Below are 22,493 nucleotides of genomic sequence, written 5' to 3'. Positions count from 1 at the left end.
TGGAGGCCAGAAGTCCTCAATCAAGGTGTGGGTGGGGTCGCCCTCCCCCTAAGGCCTCCAAGGGAGGATCCTCCCTTGTCCGTCCCAGCTGCCGGTGGTGGCTGGCCACCCTTGGCCTCCCTCGGTTTGTAGCTGCATCTCTCCAATCTCTGCCGCCATCGTCACACAGCCTTGTCCCTGTGTCTGTGTCTCGACGTGTCCGCTTTTCTTTTTTTGTTTTGTTTTTTTGCGGTACGCGGACCTCTCACTGTTGCAGCCTCTCCCGTTGCGGAGCACAGTCTCCGGACGCGCAGGCTCAGCGGCCATGGCTCACGGGCCCAGCCGCTCCGCGGCATGTGGGATCCTCCCGGACCGGGGCACAAACCCACGTCCCCTGCATCGCCAGGCGGACTCTCAACCACTGCGCTACCAGGGAAGCCCCCGCTTCTCTTTTTATAAGGACAGCAGGCATTGGACTGAAGGCCCACGCTCCTCCACTGCGACCTCATTTAACTTTGCGACAACCCTCTTTCCAAATAAGGTCACATTCTGAGGTTCTGGGCAGAACGTGGAGGGGCACACTGTTAGGTCGCGCACGAGCACAGCGCCCCCTTCTGGGAGAAGCCCTCCACTGCATCACATGGAGGGCTCAGCCGGAGGCCTGGCTCCCCCGCCTCACGGCGAGGGCTCCTCTTGTTCTGTCCGCCCCAGGTGCACCAACATCTTAAACAGCAATGGGGAGCTGCGCAGCTTTCGCCCTCGGGACCGGGACGACATGGTGCAGAAGATCATCGAGCCGATGGCCTGCGATGGGCTCCGCACCATCTGCATCGCCTACCGGGACTTCTCCGCTGCCCAGGAGCCCGACTGGGACAACGAGAACGAGGTCGTGGGCGACCTCACCTGCATAGCCGTTGTGGGCATCGAGGACCCCGTGCGGCCCGAGGTAGCCAGAGCCCCTCTGTGAGCTGCCCGCTTGTCGGGACGGGTGGAGGGGCCACGCTTCTTCGCGTCTGGCCTCGGTGGTGAGGCCTTTAGACGTAAATGCAAGGAGGGAACTGCCCCTTTCTCCTGCCCTCCTGGCCGTCACGCCACTCCCTGCCAGACTTTGTAGGCAGAACAAATGGCAGCCCGCCAGAGTTGGACCAACTGGGGAGGGTGGGCGATGGCAGAGCCTCGGGGTCCTCCAGGGGCATGGCCAACACGCCCCAGATCAGACCTTCCCCGGCACACTGGACCCCCACCCTCGTCCTCTTGCCCTTGCACCCTTCAGGAGGCTCGGTCCTGCCATCTGGAAGGCCCCCTCCTGCTTGGCCTCCGCCAGGTAAGAGAGGGCGGCAGTTAGAACCTCGACGGCTGCCAACGCCCGCAGGACTGATGGACCAGAGGGGCTGGTGAGGGAGACGCAGGAGCCGGGGACAACTCCCAGGGCTCTGGTTCCGAGAACTGGGTAGATGGTGTTTGGGGGGCTGGGGGAGGGGAAGGCAGTTCTCAGTCGAGGGTTTGGTTGGGGCCGAGTGAGGTTCGGGACATCCCCATGGAGATGTCACGTGGTTAGGTCCTGGCCAGAAAGACATTCTCCAGAGGCGTCTTTTCATGAGTGATGGTCGTGGGTGCAGCGGAGCACAGGTGGGAGGAGCCTGCGAAGGAGACTCCAAGGAAGGGGCCGGGCGGGGAGGGGAGACTGTGAGGGGTGTGTGGCTGAGCAGGGCAGCCAGCGTGTGGACGCAACTTCACCCAGAGCTCTGCTGAACAGGGAACGGAGCGACAGGGCAGAGGTTGGTCAGGGTGCAGAGAGGAAGAGCAATGGAGGCGGTGCTGGTCCTTCAAGATGCAAGACCCCCGAGGGAGAGAGCCTGCCAGGCTGGCCCTGGAGCGGGGTGCTGGCGGCAGCTGCAGGACACCAGCCCCCAGAGAGAGTGTGCAAGGCACGGGGGGTGCAGGTTGTGAGGCAGGGAACAATCCTCTCTCTCCCAGGGCCTCTCCAGTGGCGCCCACCTCGTGTCAGAAGCACGGGCACCTTGATCCTGCCAATTAGCCTGAAAACATGTGCGTGCACGGGCTGCCCTCAGCTCTCCCTCGGGAGACAGGCATTCACGTACTGGATCAGACACCACAGACCCTCCATTCAGAAGTCAGGGGTCATCAGCGACAGCGCATCCCCGAATTCCAAGGAGATAGGGACCATCATGTGCAGAGAAGGGGCACCCGGAGTTGGCCCCAGGAGGAAGCGGGTGGTGGCAAAGGCAAGGAGAGAGACTTAGAGCCAAGGAATGGGCCCAGAGAAGGCAGGTGGGGAGAGGAGCTGCCTGGAGAGCAGGGGCACAGGATGCCGCTGAGGGAGGCAGGGCTACCTCCAGGGACACAGGGACTGGGCCTTTCCCTTCGCCGGACCAAGGAGAAACTGAGGCGCAGAGGAAGGCTGTGTCCATACGGCGAGCCGGGTCCTAAAGCCATGTGGTCCTTGCATAGACCCGATGGCCTCTCCACCTGAACAGAGCCCCCAGGTGGCCGCTCCAGGGTGATGGTTGTCCTCTCCTTAATCCTTGGGACGTGTCGACAGTAGCAGCTCTAGACTTTTCCATCCAGATAACTGGGGCTGAATGAAGCTGCCGGAAAGCCAGAGCTCCTGTTGGAATGTCTCACAGACCCAGGAAGGCGACATTCACGGACCCCCAGGGCCCTGGCCAAGGCCATTTCTACAGCATCATAACAAACCCCCCAGCCCTTCCACCTCCACCCTTTGCCCGGATGGAGGGGTATGAGGTGTGAAGCGGCTGGCAGCCGCACGGCACGGGGAGCCCTTCTTGCCTGACCCCCTGGGCCAAGGAGCCCTGCAAGCTTCCCCTAAGTTCCAGCATAAATATTTGTTGCAAACTGAAGCTCTAGTCATCGATGTAAGGTTGGAGGCCTGAGACGTATTTGTAGATCTCTGAGGCAGAGCTGCAGAGGCCCTCTTCTGGCCCACGGCAGCTCATTTACAGAAGCGCCAATGAGGCTAGGCTGGGGGCCGGATGGAACAGTCCAGAAGGGCTGCACACAGGCGGGGTGAGGCCCAGCCCTTCCCCCGGTCCGTGCTCTTCTCAGAGAGGGATATTATTGTTTTTATACGTTTTCATCTTAGAGAAAACATGGATAAAAGTTCCCTGAAGGTCACCCTGAAGGCTCAGCCTCAGTGGCTGTCCCGGCGGCTAGAAGCACAGGGTGAGAGAGCCGCCAAGGCCAGGCAATGGGCAGCTCGTTTAAGATCCAGAAACGGCCTTGGTAAAAGGGCCCAGGGGACAGGACCGCTCCTCTCTGGCTGGAGAGTGGCTGAGTGAGAGGCTGGGCAGCAGGTGGGGAAGCCAGGCAGAAGCCCACGGGGACCAGCCATCCGCGCAGTGGCCAAGGAGGGGAGCCCCAGGTGCTGACGGCAGGCGGGAAGGCCGATAGGGTGCTGTTCAACTTGCCGGGATGCCTGGGGGCCTGGGACGGCTACAGCCTGTGGAGGGCCTGGCAGGGGGGTGTCTCTGCCCTGGGGAGCTGCATGGACCCTGTAGGCAGACTGTACTTACGCCAGAGGGCCTGGGGGCTCCTGCAGACACCTGGCTGCCTGCTGTGCTGTCGGGCCTCAGCCAGTGGGAGGCAGGCGAGGAAGGACAGTCACCCGATGAGGGAGAGGGCGCCTGCAGACGGAGGGAGCATCCTGCCACCTGGCTTGGAGGCCAAGGGCCTTTCAGACCAGAGACGAGCCGGGCCTGGGCTGAGCCCACACAGAGGAGGCCAGCAGAGGCTGGACCTGGGGCTCCCAGGGCTCAGGCCCATCACGGCCACTTGGTGGCAGCAGAGGGGCTGCTCCTCCCAGACGCATCAGAGGTGGTGGGGGGAGCTTGTTGGAAAGGGAGGTATCTCCCGGCAGCTCATCCTCTAGCGCTCAAGGATCCCCAAAGAACAGAAAGCGTCCCTGAGCTGAGCGAGGAGACGCGTTACCAGGGGTGTGGGACGCAAGCCCCCTTCCCGGGGCGGGGCCTTCTAGGCCGCCTGGCCATATTTGCTGCAGGGATTGTAAGGTCACTCTGTCCCAGCCCAGAAGTGGGAGCCCCTCTGGCTGGGCCCCGGGTACCCCTCCTCTTCCTACCCTCTCCCTGGCTGAGATCACAGCCTCCACACCCTGGCTTCGGGGGCCACCAGCGTGCCCGGACCTCCCGGGCCAGTGGTCCCCTGCAGCCGACCTGGCCCCGCCTGCTGCCCACCTCCCCTGGGGTCTCCCAGCTGCCCTGACCCCCTGGCGCCTGGCCCCAGCTCCCCCGGCCTGGCCACCAGGCCACCCCCGGGACACCGCGTGCTCCCGTGCTCTCTGTCATGCTTACACGGTTCCGGGGGCTCAGCCCGGCCCCACCGGGAGCCCACAGTGGGGTGCGCCGGGCCCAGCGGACTCATCTCCTTGCCCCGCCGCATCTCCTTGCCCTCCTCTCCCCTCCTGGCCCCTCAGGCGCGGTCGGCACGACTCTCCTCTGCGCTGCTGTCTCGGGCTCACAAGTCCCCTCCTCGCTGGAACGGGAGTTTCTCCACTCCACAATGCCACCCCCTCCCAGCTGGCCTCCGCTCCCTTCAGCACTGGAGGGATGTCTTGTTCTTCTCCCTTTTCCGGAATCTAATCTTATGTTTGGAAAATGGAGAGGTACTAAGGAACCAGAGTGATGTCCCATTTCCTCTAATGAGCAGTGAGAATGCCTTGTCATGTCAAGCCTACGGCTCTAAATGTCTTAGGTTTTATATCATTTAAAAAAAAAAAAGTGGCGGGGAAACAGATGTTAGTGAGCTTGGCCAACAAGGCCAGAGCCTGCCTTGAGTCAGGGCCCGAGAGGGTCCAACCCGAGGTGGGTCCTGCCAGCTGGCGGGGCAGCTGGGGCCAGAGGTTCCTTTCTTGTCCTTCCGGAGCTCACTGGCACGGCCCCTGCCAGCTGGCCTGCTAATGGGACTGGTCCTGGCTCGGCTGCTCTGGGGCTCCGTTTCCCCAGTGGAAACTGAGGTTGAAAGAGCTGGGTGATTTCTCCGGTCACCTTGCTGCACACGGCTCCGACGGTGCCCCTTGACAGCATTCCAGTGGCTTCTCCCAGCCTTGCTCGTGGTGTCAGGGCCTGGTTCTGAGTCGTCGGTGGTCCCCGGGGCCGGCACAGGGAAGGAGGCACCTGGGCTTGGGGGCACCCTGCTCCCTGCGGGCCAGGCTCCCAGCCGGGGCAGAGCTGACAGGCCGTCTCTCCCGCCTCCTCCCGATCTGGATGGAGGAACGGCTCTGGGCTCCAGCCATCTTGTCCCTTCCAGGTCCCTGAAGCTATCCGCAAATGCCAGCGCGCTGGCATTACAGTCCGCATGGTGACGGGGGACAACATCAACACGGCCCGCGCCATTGCGGCCAAGTGCGGCATCATTCAGCCCGGGGAGGACTTCCTGTGCCTGGAGGGGAAGGAGTTCAACCGGCGGATCCGAAACGAGAAAGGCGAGGTAGTTCCCGGCCGCCAGCCCTCCCTCGAGTCCACGGTTCTGGCACTTTCTCCACCGCCGCCCCCTCTGTTCAGCCCTGACTGCCCGCCCTGCCACCGAGGCTCTGCAGCGTCTGTGCTTTTCCCTCCCAGATAGAACAGGAGCGTCTGGACAAGGTGTGGCCCAAGCTGAGGGTCCTTGCCCGATCGTCTCCCACCGACAAGCACACTCTGGTTAAAGGTAATGGAGTGGGCTCACTCCTCACCCTGCCCTGCCCCTGCCCCGGGGGGCGGGACGCAGGCGGGGTATGGCCGTCACCCCTCGGGTCGTCGTCTGCTCCCAGACGCCCAAAGCTGAGCTTCCAGTTGGGTCTCAGGGTACTCAGCTCTGGACCCATTGCTGCTGGAGACTGTGTCTCAGAGGAAGTCACTGGCCCTCCCTGAACCTCATCGGGAGAATGGGGATAATAATGGAGACTCCCTCAAAGGGCTGACCTGCCAGGGCTCGAGCCTCCACTTCTCTGCGCTCACAGTATCAATGGAAGACGCCAGTAGAGACCAGCTCTCTTCATAGCAGATGGGGAAACTGGGGCCCAGGAGAGGGAGACATTTCTCCAAGTTGCCCAGTGCCGAACCCCTGCCTTCTACGAAATCCCACCACCCTGTATCATCGCACTGGGTGATGGGCCAGGGTGGGAGAAGGGGGATGCGACTGCCAGTGAAGGCACAGGACTTGGTCCCAAAGATGGTGGACAGCACGGAGGACTGGAGCCTACTGCCCCCCGCCCCCGCCCCCGGGCTGGTCACCCGGGGCCACAGGTGGCACCAGACCTGCCCTGATCTGTGTTCCAGGGATCATCGACAGCAACACCGGCGAGCAGCGGCAGGTGGTGGCCGTGACCGGGGACGGCACCAACGATGGGCCAGCCCTCAAGAAGGCGGACGTGGGCTTCGCCATGGTAAGCCACCCGCTGTCAGCCTGGCTCACCACGCCAGGTGGGGCCTTGTGATGGAGGACGTAAGCTTTGTGCAGCAGTGTGGGGGCTAGCGTTGAGGCAAGTTGCAGAGTGCCAGAAGTTTCTTTCTCTCACATCTTGGCCACCTGGGCCTCTGCAAGCTCTGCCCTGTTGGTGGCGGCTGCAGCGGTGGCGCCCTCTTTGTTTGTGAGCAAAACCTCTCTAGTACAAGGACACGTTTGGAGTGGGTGAGGGGGGCTGGGGAAGGGGCCCCGTGGACACGCTGTGTGTGTCCCCCAGGGCATCGCGGGGACTGACGTGGCAAAGGAAGCCTCGGACATCATCCTGACGGACGACAACTTCACCAGCATCGTCAAGGCCGTCATGTGGGGCCGCAATGTCTACGACAGCATCTCCAAGTTCCTGCAGTTCCAGCTGACGGTCAATGTGGTGGCCGTGATTGTGGCTTTCACGGGTGCCTGCATCACTCAGGTGGGCACTGGGGGCCACCGGGGCCCAGGGAAGACCCCGGGCTCTCCCTCCCATGGCCGGGCTCCTCCCGCCCGGTGCACCTGGACCCCAGTGTGCAGAGCAAGCCCAGGGGACCCCGCCCCCAGCAGGGTGAGGGCTGAAGAGCCCCTACCTGAGGACCCAGTGGCGGGAGCCAGGTTTTTTTTGTTGCAGACTTTTTTGGTTGAGATAGAATTCACCCATCAAAAACTTCACCGTTTGAGAGTATACAATTCAGTGACTTTTAAGTACATTCACAGTGTTGTACCATCATCACCTCTATGTAGTTCCGTCATGTTTTCATCACCCCAAAAGGAAGCGCCACTCCCCCTCCACCAGCCCCCGGCACCCGCTCATCTGCTTTCTGTCTCTACAGACTTACCTATTCTGGACATTTCAGCTACACGGAACCAAATCATAGGTGGTTGTTTGTGTCTGGCTCCTTCACTTAGCGCAATGTTCTCGAGGTCCATCCATGTTGTAGCAGGTACTTTACTCCTCTTGATGGTGGACTGATGTTCCATTGTATGGAGCAAGCACCTTGTGTTTCTGCATCCCTCCATCAATGGGCATTTGGGTTGTTTCCACCTGTGGCCGCTGTGGACATGCGTGTGCAAGTCTTGGTAGACCTGCATTTGCGCTTGTCCTGGGTCTGCTGGGAACTCCGTGGTTAACCTTTGCAGGAGCCTCTTTTCCTTTTTCAGTTCTCCAATTCTCCCCATTAGTGAGTGTCCAGAATTTGTCTCCCTTTCAAAGGTATTTTTGAATTGAGATAAAATCCGCATGACATAAACTGTACCGTAATAGCCATTTGAACCAAAGTGTACCATCCTGTGGTTTTTGATGCATTGCACATCTTGTGCAACCGTCACCTATACCTCAGTCCAGAACCTTTTCATCACCCCTGTACCCACCAGGCAGCCACTCCCCACTCTCCTCTCCCCCAGCCCTGGCATCCACCCATTCGCTTTCTGTTTCCATGGGTCTGTCAGTTCCAGAAGTTTCATAGGCATGGAATCCTACAGGATATGGTCCCTGGTGTCTGTCTTCTGTGAGGCTCATTTTTAACCAACAAGTCAGAGGCGATGGGAAGGAAGGTCCAGTGCAGTTTCTACCTCTTCCTGGCCCTTGGGTGCAGGAATGCACCTGCCGGGCTCTTTTATGGTCTGGGCCAAGTGACAGGGCGTGGCAGCCTCCTGCTAACAGTTTGGACCACACCTTCTAGATCACTGCCAGCAGGTGAGAGAAGAAGGGAGACTGACAGCATTTTAAGAGCAGGAATCTGAAAGCCCGGCGAAAACTCTCTGCTAACTTTAAGAAAACATAGGGGTGGAGATGTCGCGCTTTTATGGGAAGGTTGGATTTGCTGCATTTTCACTTGAATTCAATTCCAGTGACATTGACCCCAAGCTGCGTCTCTTCCCAGGAGTGGGGGGCCGGTGGGGTTTCCAGGCCCATGTTGGGGTAACTGGCTCCTCTCCACAGGACTCTCCTCTCAAAGCCGTGCAGATGTTGTGGGTGAACTTGATCATGGACACATTCGCCTCTCTGGCCCTGGCAACAGAGCCGCCCACTGAGTCGCTGCTGCTGCGGAAGCCGTATGGCCGGGACAAGCCCCTGATCTCACGGACCATGATGAAGAACATTCTGGGCCACGCCGCCTACCAGCTCACTACCATCTTCACGCTGCTGTTCGTCGGTAGGTTGGCCCAGGGCACCCTGTGCTGTGGCCAGCCCCGCAGGCCCCGGCGCTGTCCGGCAGTGGCAGGGACAGACGGGCACCTGGGGACCCGATTTCCGGTGAGGACCCCTCGGCCCTCACCTCCCTGCCATCCTGGGAGTTTTGTTCTCTGTACGGCATCGGCTCCTTTTAGGAGGTTCCTTTATTTACGTGGGGGCGGGTTTGTCGCTTTGTCTATGTGTGGCCTCTCTTCCTGACGTCAGAGGGCCTCCACGGGTCTGATGAGCCTTGACCACGTGGTGGCTTGGCTCTCAGCACATGTTCCTGGGAGTAGACTCAAAGTTCAGTGCAGGCATGGCGGTGGCCAAGGGGCAAGAGTCACCACGTGAGGGCGCCCAAACGGCAGCACCTGGGGTCCTCTCATGGGGCCTTTCTCTGCTATCTCGGGAGCAGAAGCTGGTCATGGCTGACCCGAGAGCCGTTCCTTCCCCAGCTCGAGCCAGTGTGCAAACGGGTCTTAATGTCTTCACCCCTGTCCTGGGGTTTCAGTGCCAGACCCCCCTGGTCTGGACCCGGCCTTGGCTGTGATCTCCCGTTGCTTAGCCTGGGGGCTGGGGGGCTCATGACTTCCAGCCGTGTCGCCCGGTGGTGACGCGCCCACCTGGGCCCGGCTCCCCTCACGCGGCCCTGGGCTTGCAGGCGAGCTCTTCTTCGACATTGACAGCGGGAGGAACGCGCCCCTGCACTCGCCGCCCTCCGAGCACTACACCATCATCTTCAACACCTTCGTCATGATGCAGCTCTTCAACGAGATCAACGCGCGGAAGATCCATGGCGAGCGCAACGTCTTCCACGGCATCTTCGGCAACCCCATCTTCTGCACCATCGTGCTGGGCACCTTCGCCATCCAGGTAGGAGCGACGGCTCCACTCTTGCAGGTCCCTCCAGGTCTGCCACTCCCATTCCTAGAGCTCCATTCCTTGGCGGGAGGCCACCTTAACTCCAGGAGGCGCTGAGTGTTCAAAACCAGGACGTATTGGTAGAAAATGTGAGGTAGAGCGAGGCCAACAGGCCAGGATAGCTGGTTTCTCGCAGTTCTCAGAGGGGGGGCCAGCCATGGCACAGGGGCCACCTGGGGAAGCACCCGGGCTGGTCGGCAGGCAGGAGAGCGGGAAACCCAGAGCAGGAGCTGAGGCAGGAGGGGCAGGCTGAGCACTTGATGGTGTGAATAATTCCCGGGCTCTGGGGTGTAGGGCTGTCCACCTTGTGGTCTGGGACCCAGCCCTGGGTGGTTAGGGAGGGGGACAGTGGCCTGGAGGGTGAGAGCCCAGGAACAGAGAGAGTTGGAGTGTGGCCTTGGGACCAGTTGGTCTGTAGTTGAAAAGCTCACCCCTGGAAGAGGACTCCTCCCACGGAGGGGCCATGAGGCTGCGGGAGGAACATGGCTAACATGACCGAGCCTCGCCCGAAGGCTGGAAAAGGGACAGTCCGGGGCGCCTGGCTCAGTGGGCACCTTGCAGCAAGCGAGGCCACGTGCCCGTCCGGCACAGCACCCACGGCCTGTGGTCAGCCGGTCTAGGAAGCTTCTCTAGGCACTGGCTGAGGTGGGGACGAAGGGAAGGAGACCAGAGAAAAGAAGGCTCCCGGGAACTGCCTGTCTACCTGGGTGAAGCAACAAGCCTTCTGACTCCCTGAGCTCGGCCCACAGGACAGGGGGAGCCCCGAGGGCTAGAGGAGCTGGCCGGACGCGCCTCCCGCCCACCCCTCTTCCACAGATTGTCATCGTGCAGTTCGGCGGAAAGCCCTTCAGCTGCTCCCCGCTGTCTACGGAACAGTGGCTCTGGTGCCTGTTTGTTGGTGTTGGGGAGCTGGTCTGGGGACAGGTAAGTGTCTGCCTCGGTGGCTTTCCCAGCCCTGCCCCTTTCCGATTTGTCTGGGGAACTGTGGGCAGCCCAGGGTCCCCTAGCCTGCCTCTGGGACAGGCCATGACCTAGGTGCGGGGCCACAAGTGACAGCCTCAGCAGAGAGCATGCAAAGGGCCATGGCTGGGACGTCACAGCGCCCAGCAAAACCACCCGCCGCTCCCCTTGCCACGGTAGGAGCTGAAAATCGTGCCTTAGAATTGGGTGGCTTGGAAAATGCTCACATATTTGAAGCTACACGATACCTCTGTGAACCTTCCAGACAGGGTGGCTTCAACGGCAGGTGTTATTCTCTGGAGGCTAGATGTCCAAGTTCATGCTTACATAGGGCAGGCCCAGGAGAGGCCGGGCACGAGCTCCCAGCTCCCCCGCCAGGGGAGTCGCGTGGCAGTGCAGTTTCTCCCAGCGGTAATGTGTGATGACACGCACGGGTACCACCATCGGGGCAGCTCCCCTGAGTGGTGCGGTCCGGGGACTTGAGTGGCGTCGGCCCTGGAGGCCTGGGGAGCCCATGTGACTTAGTTACTCAATCTCTGTGCCCCAGAGGTCAAGATGGTACATGCGACCCAGGGACCCGCCCCAAATCACCGCGGCAGTGTAGCCCGCCTGCCCTCGGCCCCAGCTAAACCAAGAGGCAGGGGCCTAAAGGTCCCCTCCCACGAGCCAGGCCAGGGCCAGACCTTGGTCTGGCGAAGCGAGTCCCTTACGTCACACACTGTGCGGGAAGGTGGCGTGAGCCGCTCCTCTGGGCGTCGACGGAGGAGGGTCCACCGGCACGCACACTGCTTTGGAGAGCAGGATTCGGCAGCAGGCAGAGGCGGCCCAGGGGCCGCCCGCAGGGAGCAAGCACTGAGGAGAGAGCTGCACACGGTGCCGGGGCCTGTGCAGGGGCGGGCGCACACACGGCCTGGGCCTGCATCAGTGGAAGGCGGGCAGCCTGCATCTGCTCCCGGCCCCAGCAGAGCTCCCACCTCTGACGGCCACTTCTGCCTGCTGTCCCTCACCTCTGGCGACCCAGGTCATCGCCACCATCCCCACCAGCCAGCTCAAGTGCCTGAAGGAAGCGGGGCACGGGCCCGGGAAGGACGAGATGACCGACGAGGAGCTGGCTGAGGGCGAGGAAGAGATCGACCACGCCGAGCGGGAGCTGCGCAGAGGCCAGATCCTCTGGTTCCGGGGCCTCAACCGGATCCAGACGCAGGTAAGCCGCCGGGCTGCTCGGCCGCTCTGGCTCTCCCGCCTCGCGAGGGGGGCAACAAGCCAGAGGCGGAGAATGGGCGAGGTGAGCTGAGAGGACAGGGAAGCCCTTGGGGCTTGCCGCCGCGATCACAAGGGCAGTTGCCGGATGTGCCGGATGACAGTATGTCTCCAGGATGGCCTCTCCCTGACACCTCGCCCAGAGCCCAGGTGGCCCTCCCCGCTAGTGGGCACAGGTGTCAGCTAACGGCGTGTGCTGTGACCCAGAGCTGTATCTCAGGGAGATGGGGGCACGGGCCACCCACTGTCTGAGTAGCTGCCGGGACTCGTTTTCTTTGCTGGGAGCTGCCCCAGGTCATGGGGCAGGGGCCTTCTCGGGATGAGGCAGATGCCCGTTTCCAATAGCCTTCGGTGAGCTCACCATTCATTGGGTTATACTGTGCATTCTGTGGAAAGACTTCATTTGGGAAGTGAACGCTGGTAACCAAGTTGGTCCGTTCTGTGCACCCCAATCTCCTCTATAAACTCAGACAGCCAGGACGACTGCCCAGCTGTGGGCGCTTGCAAAGGCTTCCTGAGAGTCTGCCTGACAGAGCCACCCTCGCTTCCTGCCCCCAGCTCTTCCCGGCCAGCCTTCTTGCCAGAATGTTCCATACTTGCTGTCTCTCTCATCATAGCCTGACATCTGCCCTCAACACCCCAGAGGCGGTTCTCACCAAGGTCTGTGAGACACCCTCCCGGCTACCGAGCTGGGCTGTCCCTCCATCCCTCCTGCTTGCGGACTGTTTCCCAGCGCCCTTCCGGAAGTGCGGTCCGCCCTGCTCTCCTGGCAGCTTGCTGGCCCCTCTCCATCTTCCTTGCCTGTCACTCCCACTTCCCACTGAGACCGTGGTCTGCCCTGTCGCCTGGCTGTGACCCTAGCTGCTGGAAGTCCCACGGTCCCCGGGGCACTGGTCTCTTCTTGCCAGTTCCCCGTGGCCTGGCCCTCCCCGCACAGCCTCCAGATGGCGACCAGGCGCCCCTCACGCACCACCTTCTCCTCTGCCTCACGGCACCCACCCTGGGCTCAGGTCAGCCCAGACCCAGGCCCCACCTCCCCAAGCCCACCTCCTCCCGCCCCCCAGCTCCTGATCCATGGCTCCCTCACTTCTACTGCCCAAGCCAGAGCCCTGGAGCTGTCCCGGACCCTCTTCCCGTCTCTCCACACAGCTGGCACATTGGCATGGCCCTTCGAACGCGCATGCCCGGTCCAGCCACCTCCGGCCCCGCCCCCAACACCCTCCTGGCCCAGCCGCCCACGTCTCTGCCTGGACTGAGGCTCCCGGGGTCCACCCTGGACCCCTGCAGCCTATTGGCAACATAGCCAGCGTGTGACACCCCATCACTCCCTGCTCCTCCCGGGCCTTTCTCCGTGCTCTGTCCTGGACCCACAGCCCCACTGCCCCGACCCAGCTCCAATTGCTCTTGCCCCGGAGACTCACCAGCAGGAAGAACACCACCGGGCGCCTGCTCGGGCGGCTTCCCGCGTGGCTGCTTGGCCTGGGCCAGGACCTGAGAGCACAGCTCTCCCCAGTGCCCGCCTCCAGCCTGTCACAAGTCACCATGGGCTCATCCCAAAGAATCCTCCATGCCAGGTGCCCAAAGCTCCCTCCCAGTGCACGCGGCTCACCAGCTGCTGCCACACAACCCCTGGGGGCCTAGTCTCTGGGCGCCCCTCTCCTCCCCAGGCGCCAGCCTCAGCTCCCCGGCCAGAAGCTCTCAGCCTCCCGTCTGCCTCTCGGCATCACCCCACGTGCCCTGCGTCCCCGGAACCCCTGCTGCCTTCCCAGACTCCCACTCTGCTCGCCGCGTTGCTGTGCCTCCATGCTGGCCACTGTCTGTGCCCCAGGCAGCTCCCACCGTGTCCCCTGGGGCCCCTCCTCATCCCACGGCGGCCCCATGAAGCCTTCTCAGAGTCCCAAGGGGCTGCTCCGGGCCTCTGGCTCAGCCCTCGCGGCATCGCAGGCGCCTTGGCCAGCGTGGCGGGGGAAGGATGTCTTGGGCCCGGCCAGAACACTGAGTGCCCAGTAGAATGGGAGGAGCCTTTGTCACCAGCTGTCTAGGTTTTCCCGTGGCCTCCTGGCTGCTCAACTGTGAGCACCCACCCACCCATCCCGCCCCGACGGGCTCCGGTGTGTCATGCTGGGCGGGTTCTGCAGCAGAGCCTATTTGCTTCCATCGCTGAGCCAAAGTCAGTGTTAGCTCTTCTAGCAGCCAAGACCACAGCCCTGCCCCAATCCTAGGTGTCCGGGAAGAGATCTCTGGTGGCCCGGCCACCTGTGCGTCTGTGTCTTCTTACTGCCTGCAGGCTCTTGGACCTGACACTGCCACCCCGTTGGCAGAGTGGGTCCCCTCAGTCAGAGCCTTGCAGTTCCGGGCTGGTCGGGTCCCTGCTTTCCACACGGGGAAATGGGGCCCAGAGAGAAGGGACTTGCCCAAGGTCACCCAAGTCTCCTTCCCCCATCCCTTAGCCCTGGCCTCTCCATGGAGCCACTCATTCCTCCCCTTGACTTTGTCACATCAACTCCACCACACTTCGCAGGAATGCCGAACCAACCAGTTGCTTTAGTTCACTTTTTAAGAGCGTTTGTTCATTTTGATTCAAAATACCTGCTTGCAAAGCAGAAATAAAGCCCCTCAAGTTGCAAACGTTCTCTAGGCAGCCAGCCCTAGATGTCCAACCTTTGCAAGGCACAAAATTGCTCCCCAGACTTCAGAGACCAGCACAAGTTTTTATGTTGCTAAGTGAAGGCATTTCCTAAGCTGCTGCCCGCTCTCACCATCATTCCAGGCACAAGGAAACGCACCAGCCAGGAAGGGTGTCATTCCAGAATAAGAGTCCTCCAAATGCAGGACGTGGAGCTTTTCAAAGTGCTCACGACGTGGTCTATTTCGCATTCCATTCTAAACCAGAGAAGCTTCAGCAGTGACTGGGCCTCGTTCCTGGCCCAGTGTGGGGGGCTTCCGGGTAGGCGCGGGGCGGAGGGATAATTCTGTGGTATTTTGACTGATACCATCATCGCCTCGGGACACCATGCAGAGAGGCCCAATCAGAGGCAGGAAAGGCATTTTTCCCTTCCCTTGTCGCCTCTGCCACAGTAAGAGTCCCCTCTTGAGACAGTCCCTGTCTCCGTAGCCTTAGAAACATCTCAATCTAGGGAGGAGATGCCCCCCCCCCCCCCCCCCCCCCCCCGCAAAGAGACAGCGACATCGGCATGGGTCATCTTCCTTCAGTGTGCTGGGGCACTCGGCACTGCGCCAGTCCCCGTGGGCACTCAGTATGCCTTACTTCTGCTGGTCAGAAGGGGGCTCAGTGGTGCGTACACAACAATTAGTCTGTCTGGCAGCGCGTCCAAGGGTTGAAATGCCGGCCGTCTTCACTTTGGTTGGGATGGGGGCCGTCTGAGCACTCCGCTGCTCACGTCATCCAGTGAACTATGTGGCACTTTCTAGAAATCAGATCCACCTTCTAAGGCCAGAGATTCCACACACACTCCCCACTAAGAGAGGACATTCTCTAAGAAGCGGCCCGAAGTACGCCACAGCGGGCTGGCCTCCCAGAATCTAGACACACGGTCTTCTGATGGGGGGACGTTCACAGTGGCCACCCAGCCACGGTTCCTTGGGACCCCACGCCTGGGCTTGCTCCACCCCCAGGCCCCCCTGCCAGCCAAAGGCGGGTCGGGAAACCCAAAGATACTGCATCTCCGGCAAGTTCACCCCCATGGCTCTCATTTCCTGAAGCCGCCTAGGAGGCTTTAAGGGTGGGGGACAAAGTAAAGCCATCTTTGCTCCCCAGACCCAGGCTCTCCACTCTCCCTCCTGCCCTGCCTGTGGGAAGGCATTCCGATGAGAGAAAGCAGGGGTTTTGGGGAAACCCCCTCCCCCTCTTTTAAAATCCATTCTTACACTGAGACTTCCCAGGGAGTACCCCTCAGTCACTTATGGCAATATAAACACAGGACGGGCCAGGGAAGGGTACTTACTGATGAGTGGCTTGCGATGAACATATCGTGAATGCAAATGGCTCTGTCTAAAGTGTTTGCGGTGCGCGCGATCCAGCGTCAACCCCCGCGCGCCAGGTCTTCTGAGCGCTAATCATTTGCTCAGCAAAGCCTCTCGTGGTGGATGACGCAGAGGCCAGACTCGGCCTCGGCCTCGGCCCCAGCAGAAGCACCGAGGCGGCCTCAAGGAGGCTTTGCTGTCACGATATGCACCCAGTGTGGCCCCTGTCCCCGCCCAGCCCCACCCCCGTGCGGTCGCGGGGACTACAGTGCAAGCCAACCTTTATCTCATTTTCTCTCCCACAGATGGAGGTAGTGAGTACCTTCAAGAGAAGCGGTTCATTTCAGGGTGCTGTGCGCCGGCGGTCCTCGGTCCTCAGCCAGCTCCATGACGTAACCAATCTTTCTACCCCTACTCACGTAATTCTCTCTGCTGCCAATCCCACCAGTGCCGCTGGGAGTGAGTCTTGAGTCCCCTTTTCTCTCATAAATGGCATCTCTGGGGGAGGAAAAAGCCTCCCGCCTCTTCCTTCTCTTTTTTTCCAGTCTTACATCCTCCGCTCACCGAGGCTTTTCCGTTCTTTCTTTATCGCCCTGTTCAGTCCTTCCCGCCCAGACGGTGTGTCTCTCTAAAGACACATCCTCTTCTGAAATGTACTGAATCCATGGCACTGCTGGACCTTCTGTTCTTTCCTTTGGGTTTTGGGGTTTTGTTTAGCGCTCCTTCTGTCGCTGGTTTTCTTTTCTTGAACTTGTCTGCCTTTGCTGATGGTTCTTCATGAACTTGGCCGCTTCTGGTGGTGTCTGGTGTCAGTCAGGTTGGGGCCTTGGTCAGTGTTCCGCGGGGCAGCTCGAGGGAGGCGCGCGGGCTCAGGGCCGCCCCCAGCACTGGAAGGAGAGGCGAGCGCCTTTGCAGCGCCATTCACAGCGGAAGAACCCAGCCCGCCCTCTTGGGACTAAAGCAGCAGCTTCCAGAGCTCTCCTTGGAGTGGTTTCCAAAGGCAGTACACCTGAGCCCCGGGCGTTAAAGGTGACCCCAGGAGCACTCCTCAGGCCTCGAGCCCGCCCTCGGCCACGTTTCCTTTTGTTCCCAAAGCATCTCCACTGTTTCCAAGCAGGCCTCAGGATTGGAAGGTCTTAACCTGATCTGGTCCAGACTCTCTCTCCTCCTTCCTTCGAGAAGCTGGGAGAAATTTCTTCCTTTTCATACGTCCCTCTGAAAAGTTCCCGCCATGTCTGTCACATTTTAAAAGGAACCCAGGGGCTGTCCTAAAGAGGTAGAAAGCTCCACATTTCTTTACAAAGACAAAGGGCAAGCCACTAGGCCATGGAGCCCAGCACCCCACGGTCCGCCCAGTCAGAGACAACACAAGGAACAGTGTGGGCCCCCCACTGCCCCCCACTGCCCCCCAGAGCCACCTGCTTCTCACAGCAAACTCGAGATTTCAAAAGCCAAACAGTACACCTTCAAGTATGAGCCCAGAGCCCCTGCCAGGATGGTTCACTGCTACCTGTTTCCTTTCCTTCCAGTGGGACCCGGCAGCTCTCACCTCTGTGAACACATCACTTCCCCATGGACGGAAGTTGTTAACTGTGCTTTTTTCCCACACCAGACTCTGGGATTTTCTTTTTGCTTGATTTCTTCTCTTTTCCTGTTTTCTTTTGTCTTGTGTTTTCTTTTTTGTTTTTTCTTTTCTTCTTCTTCTTCTTTTTTTTTTAGGAACTGGTAAGAGGTCCCCAGTGGAGGGCGTCCCTCCTCTTGCTTAAGCTGTCCTTTCAGACCACTCTGCCCTTTATGGAAGGGATGTACTGGTCCCCACTGGGGCCACCTTGTCCCCTTTGGAAACAGCGCACACGTAAACACACACACACACACACACACGAGCGTGCTCCCATCCCACAGGCCACACACATGTCCAGCTCCCTTGAACGTTCACTGAGCCACCCACCCGGGGCCGCAGACGCTGGCTGACGGCCGTCACAGGCGAGCTGGAAAGCTTGTCCCACAGGGCACTTGGCACCACTCCACCTGGGGAAGCCGGCAGGAGGCTCGGCCAGGGCCTGCTGGGCCGCAGCTGCCCTCCCCTGTCACTTCCTTCACGTGTTCCTTTGCCATCTCTCTCTGTGCCTCCTCTCTGTCTGTCTGTCCATCCGCCTGTGTGTTGACTTGGGGGAAGGCATCCCGTCCCTCCTCTGCTCACCCCTAGGCCTTCCCCACACTCCTGCTGAGGCCGCGCTGTCTGGGGGCCTCAGGCCGCCTCCCTGGGGGCAGCCTCCTTCTCCTCTCTCTTCCTCGGCTTCTAGTACCTTCCTTCTTTCTGCGGCCACCTGTCCTGTCCCCCTTCCCAGTGCCGGGAGCCCAGCAGCGTGGGGTAGGAGCCGCTCCCAGGGGACCTAGGTAGCTCCTGGCCAGAAGAAGGGTCACTGTCCATCCACACCACGTACCACTGGGAGACGAGCGCCTTCTGCCTGAGGAGGGTCCCGATGTCCTGACTCACAAGATGCTGGATGGAGGGCCAGGTGGCACCAGGGGACGTTCCTGCTTCCAGAAGCTGCCGACCAAGACCACTCCCTGCACCATCACCGCTTCCCAGTCCAAGCTTCAAAGACCCCGAGAAATCACCAAGTCTGGCACCCACATCGTACGAATCAGGGGAAGGCCTGGCAGAGTGGAGGACAGCCCTAGGCCTTCAGTCTCTCTCTCGGAACTTGCCAGAAGAAAGGCAGGGTGCAGTGGTCACGGGGCACAAGGTTTCCTCAGGAAAACCCAGCTCTTTCAGGAAGGCTTCTGTCCTCCTTGCCTACCACCCGGCCAGGCCGCGCCTCCTCCCGAGTGCCGCGGCCAGTCTCGGCCCAGCATCGCTTCCGGTGAGAGCCTCAGGCTGTGTAGGTGGAAGGCCTGGTTGCGGGTGTGGACAAGGAGCCCGAAGGCCAGAGTGACAGGTGACATTGCTCACCCAGTGCAGGCCCCGGCACGCAACATCGACGCAAGAAGTGGCCAGAGTCCGAGGGGGAGGACAGCCCCTCAGAGGAGTGATGGGGGGAGGCTAGAGGTGCGATGGTCCTCGGGGCTCAGCGCGCCCACATTCACAGCCACGCACACTTCCTTTTGACCTCCGACACCCCGCCCCCGGCTCCAGAATGGCCTTGGCTGCCTCCCCGCTGCCCACTCAGCCGTCTCTCCTGCCTGCCTTCGTGGCCGCCCCACCACAGCCATTGCACGGGACCCCAGCCATGCCTGGCCTTGTGGCCACCCGCCGGAGTGGCTTAGGAGAAAGCGTTCTTTACTAACCACCATCAGTCTTCTGGAAACGAAGGGGGTGTGAAATCCTATCCCGTTAGTGTGTCAGTCACCCTCATTCCTGCCCCAATCACACTCTCACACAGTAATTCTTCAGGAAGCTCGGCCTCATTCCCCAGCTGGCTCTTAGGATCCCCAAGGTGTAGGCAGACAGGAGGTGTCTATTCCCTCAGGTTTGCTAATGAGCGGCAAGCCCGGGCCGCCAGATGGCTGCCCCCAGGTGCGAGCGCCCCCCCAGCCACATATCCGCGGCCTGTTCCCCAGCAGCCTGGCCCTCCTGCAGCAACAGTGGGCCCCTGTGCTCAAACGCTTACTGTCCCAGGGGCAGGTGGCGAGTTTGCTCAGATGTGCCCAGAAGGACCCCTCAGGGCCCTTCAGTTCTGATCAACCGAAAACATATCATGACAGTTGCTTTATTTTAATTGGCTTTTGCCGACTTGGCAAAGCCCAGCCCGGCGAGCCCCCGGGGCTTCTGTGGACACGCCCTTCTGGAGCCTGGGGAGACACGCCCCTCACACACTCCTAGAGCCCCACTGAGGAAGGAGCCCTGCAGAGTGAAAGCTGTCTTGTTTGCTGGAATTTGCTTCCTTCTCAGGAAATCCATTGATTTCGAGGCAAGTCTGCCCACGGGGGTTTCTGGGAATAGTGTATTGGCATTTTTGGTCAGCTCTTTGACAGTGTGCACACTGTCTCCGCACTAGGAACAGTGTCAGCCCTACCCGAGCCTCCTGCAGCCAGGGACCCTACCACATGGAAGAACCTTCCAGGCAATTCCTAAAGCACATGCCAGCTTGCAGCCTAAGGCAGACCCTGAAAGCCCTGCTCCAGAGCCCCCCACCCCCGCAGACACTTCCGGGCCGACTCCTGGGGCTGGGAGCCAGGGCCCAGGAAGCCCAGGAGACTTATCTGAGGCCCTGCAGCTGGAGACAGCCAGGATGAGAGGCAAGGCCGAGCCCTTGGAAAACGCAGGACTCTCCGTGCCTGGGTCAGTTCAGTGCAACATCTTGTTGACACCGGCCACTGAGTCTGGCCTGTCCCGGTCCTGGGCACACGTGCACGCCCACAGAATGGGAGGTAATCTTCACAACTCACAAGCCACCAGCATTTTCGGCTGGCCGGCACACACAAAGCTGTGTCTTTGGTTTGGGATTCAATCCCTCAGTGAAAGAGCCGACTCTGGAGTCTGAATTTTCACGTCTTCTAATTCCGTGGTGAGGAAAGGGAGCCTTCCCCCTTGCTACCCCCTTGATTGTGGGTCCATCACCGCACACCTCTTTGTGTTGGTCTCAAGTCACGATTCACCCTCATGCCTACAGGGAGGGTTTGGGACTTGGGAACTAAAGTTCATGGAGGCGCCATGGCTCTCCCTGGCTGCTGCGTTCAGAATTTGCTCTAAATCCAAAGCCAGGTTCCTTCCTCCCACAGAAGGTTCTGGACAGTGGTTGGTACGGAAGGACAGGGCAGGAGTTGGATGGAAGAATTTTGAGCTCTGTGAGCTTCACAGTGAGAGAGAAGGGAGGGTGCAGAGGGTGACGACCCCCCCAGGGCCTGCTCCTCCCACAGTCCAAAGGTGTCAGACCCAGTTTCTGTTGTGGCCATTGTCATTGTTGTTCGGGAGCCTTTGCTTTTATTTTTCTCTCCTTTTCTTTTCCTTTAATGGGGTGGGAGATCCTTCATCCTTCGCTTTCCTCCCTGCTTCCACATCCCTTCTCCGCCTCCACCACCACCTACATTGCAAACGCAAGCGATTAAAGTTCAAAACAAAAGCGGGGTACATCCACTTTCAGCCGCGACCTTCCCCCCTTCTGCTTGCAACTCTTCATCAGTAGCATGGTCCCGTGGCAGAGTCAGACACAAGCATCCTTTCTCCTTGTGGCCGGGGTAGTCCTGCGGGTCTGGAGTATCACGTGCCCCATCCCCGCTAATGGAGCTCACGGTGAGGGGAAGACAGGCCAGGGCTCACGTGCGGGGGCGAGGGCCGGGCAGCAAACAACAGAGAAGGAAGTTTGCGCTGAGTGCAGGTGGTCACCAGCCTCAGAGGGAAAGGAAGCAGAACGAGAGAAACATTAGTGGCACTATTTTGGATAAAGGTTGTCCGGGACAGCCTCTCAGAGGATGATTTGTGAGCTGAGTTCCAAATAAGGAGGCAAGGCCGACATGGGATGATCTGGTGGAAGAAGAGTGTAGGCGGGGGACAGGGCAGGGGTGATGGCCCTGGGGAAGCTTGCTGTTCCGAGCACCGTGGGCGGAGAGCGCTGGTCGGGGAAGCTATGGTGGGAGACACGTGCCAGGCTGCGTGGGCCCCCTACTCCCAGCACCTATCCACTGAGCCCCTGCTGCATGCGGGTGCTGTGCTGGGTGCTGGGGACGTCAGGGGCCTTATGTTCCAGTGACAGGAGACAGAGGAGAGAATAATGGGATGTGTGGGGTGTTTGAAGGTGAACCATGCTGGGGAGAAAAGGAGGCAGAAGAGGTGCTGAGGGAGATGAGTGGATTGCGGCTGTAAACGGAAAGAGCTGAGGGGGAGCCATGAGGCTCACTGGGGAAGAGCCTTCCTGACAGAGGGAACAGCCAGTGCAAAGGTCCTGAGGCAGGAGTGTCGTGCTTGAGGAAGAGCCGGGAGGCTGGAGAGGGTAAAGGCGAAAGAGGAAGAGAATGGCCCGAGGCAGGCCCTGGCAGGACTTTTCCTTTGAGGGAGACACAGCCACTGAAGTGTTTGGACCAGTGGAAGGTGCGACACGCTCTGACTTCCGCTGGAAAAGATTGCTCAGGCTGCCATGCTGAGAAGAGACTGTGGACGTCAAGGGTGGCAACAGGGAGACAAGGGAAGAGACGTGGGGGGGTGGGAGGTAAAGTTGAAGAAGCAGGCAGAGCCCCGAGTCTGGACATTGAGGCGGGAGCTCCTTAGCAGGCAGATGGTTAGAAGCACCCAGGGAATGCGTGGATGTGGACGGAGAAAAGGCCCAGACGACCCTGGGGCCCTTGGCCACGATAGGAGATGGGCAGCAGCAGGGGGACCTGGAAGCAGGGGTGCGGTGGGGGGGGCACGGGGCGCCCAACGGAGAGGTCCCTGGGGAGTGGGGGCAGAAGAGAACAGGGCCAAACGAAGCTGGGCCCCTGTGTACCAACAGCTGGAGGGGCTGCGGCCCCGAGAGAGGGGCAAAGAGTAACCTAGACAAGGGGGACGGAGCTGACAGCGAAGGAGGAAGCGGGCCGCGGTGTCAGAGGCCAGGCGGTGGGGCGCAGCAGGCCTCACTCGGAAAGGGGAGGGAAGCCGTGGGGCAGCCCCCAGCCCCAGCCGGACCTGCTCCTGGCTGGCTGTGATCTAGAAGCCCTCTTTACTGGCCGTCTTTCACGTCTTTCTTTACCTTTAAATTCTCTCACAGTAACCTGGACCTGGGGGCGTCCCGCACTGCGCAGACCAGTGTGAGCGCCACCAGTC

The 22,493-nt window shown here is 60.5% G+C and overlaps 1 protein-coding gene across 12 annotated transcripts in view; it reads left to right on the top strand.

Annotated features, from left to right (window-relative positions):
• Positions 1-22,493, top strand: part of ATP2B3 (ATPase plasma membrane Ca2+ transporting 3) — a 67,334-nt gene that overhangs the window by 32,753 nt on the left and 12,088 nt on the right. For 5 of the 12 annotated variants that reach the window (XM_067723705.1, XM_067723701.1, XM_067723702.1 and 2 more), the window contains 10 exons: positions 691-925; positions 5,284-5,463; positions 5,595-5,682; positions 6,294-6,400; positions 6,698-6,889; positions 8,393-8,606; positions 9,288-9,499; positions 10,364-10,471; positions 11,529-11,711; positions 16,057-16,143. In XM_067723705.1, the coding sequence (XP_067579806.1) occupies positions 691-925; positions 5,284-5,463; positions 5,595-5,682; positions 6,294-6,400; positions 6,698-6,889; positions 8,393-8,606; positions 9,288-9,499; positions 10,364-10,471; positions 11,529-11,711; positions 16,057-16,143 (1,606 nt within the window). Of the gene's footprint in view, positions 1-690; positions 926-5,283; positions 5,464-5,594; positions 5,683-6,293; positions 6,401-6,697; positions 6,890-8,392; positions 8,607-9,287; positions 9,500-10,363; positions 10,472-11,528; positions 11,712-16,056; positions 21,268-22,493 lie in introns of those variants that run through there. The other 7 variants (XM_067723713.1, XM_067723707.1, XM_067723706.1 and 4 more) reach the window with 3 other exon arrangements.

The sequence above is a fragment of the Pseudorca crassidens genome, chromosome X (genome assembly GCF_039906515.1).
Source record: "Pseudorca crassidens isolate mPseCra1 chromosome X, mPseCra1.hap1, whole genome shotgun sequence".
In the NCBI taxonomy this organism is placed as follows: Eukaryota; Metazoa; Chordata; class Mammalia; order Artiodactyla; family Delphinidae; genus Pseudorca; species Pseudorca crassidens.
Note: the sequence above shows the minus strand (reverse complement) of the source record. Positions and strands in the feature narration are given on the sequence as shown.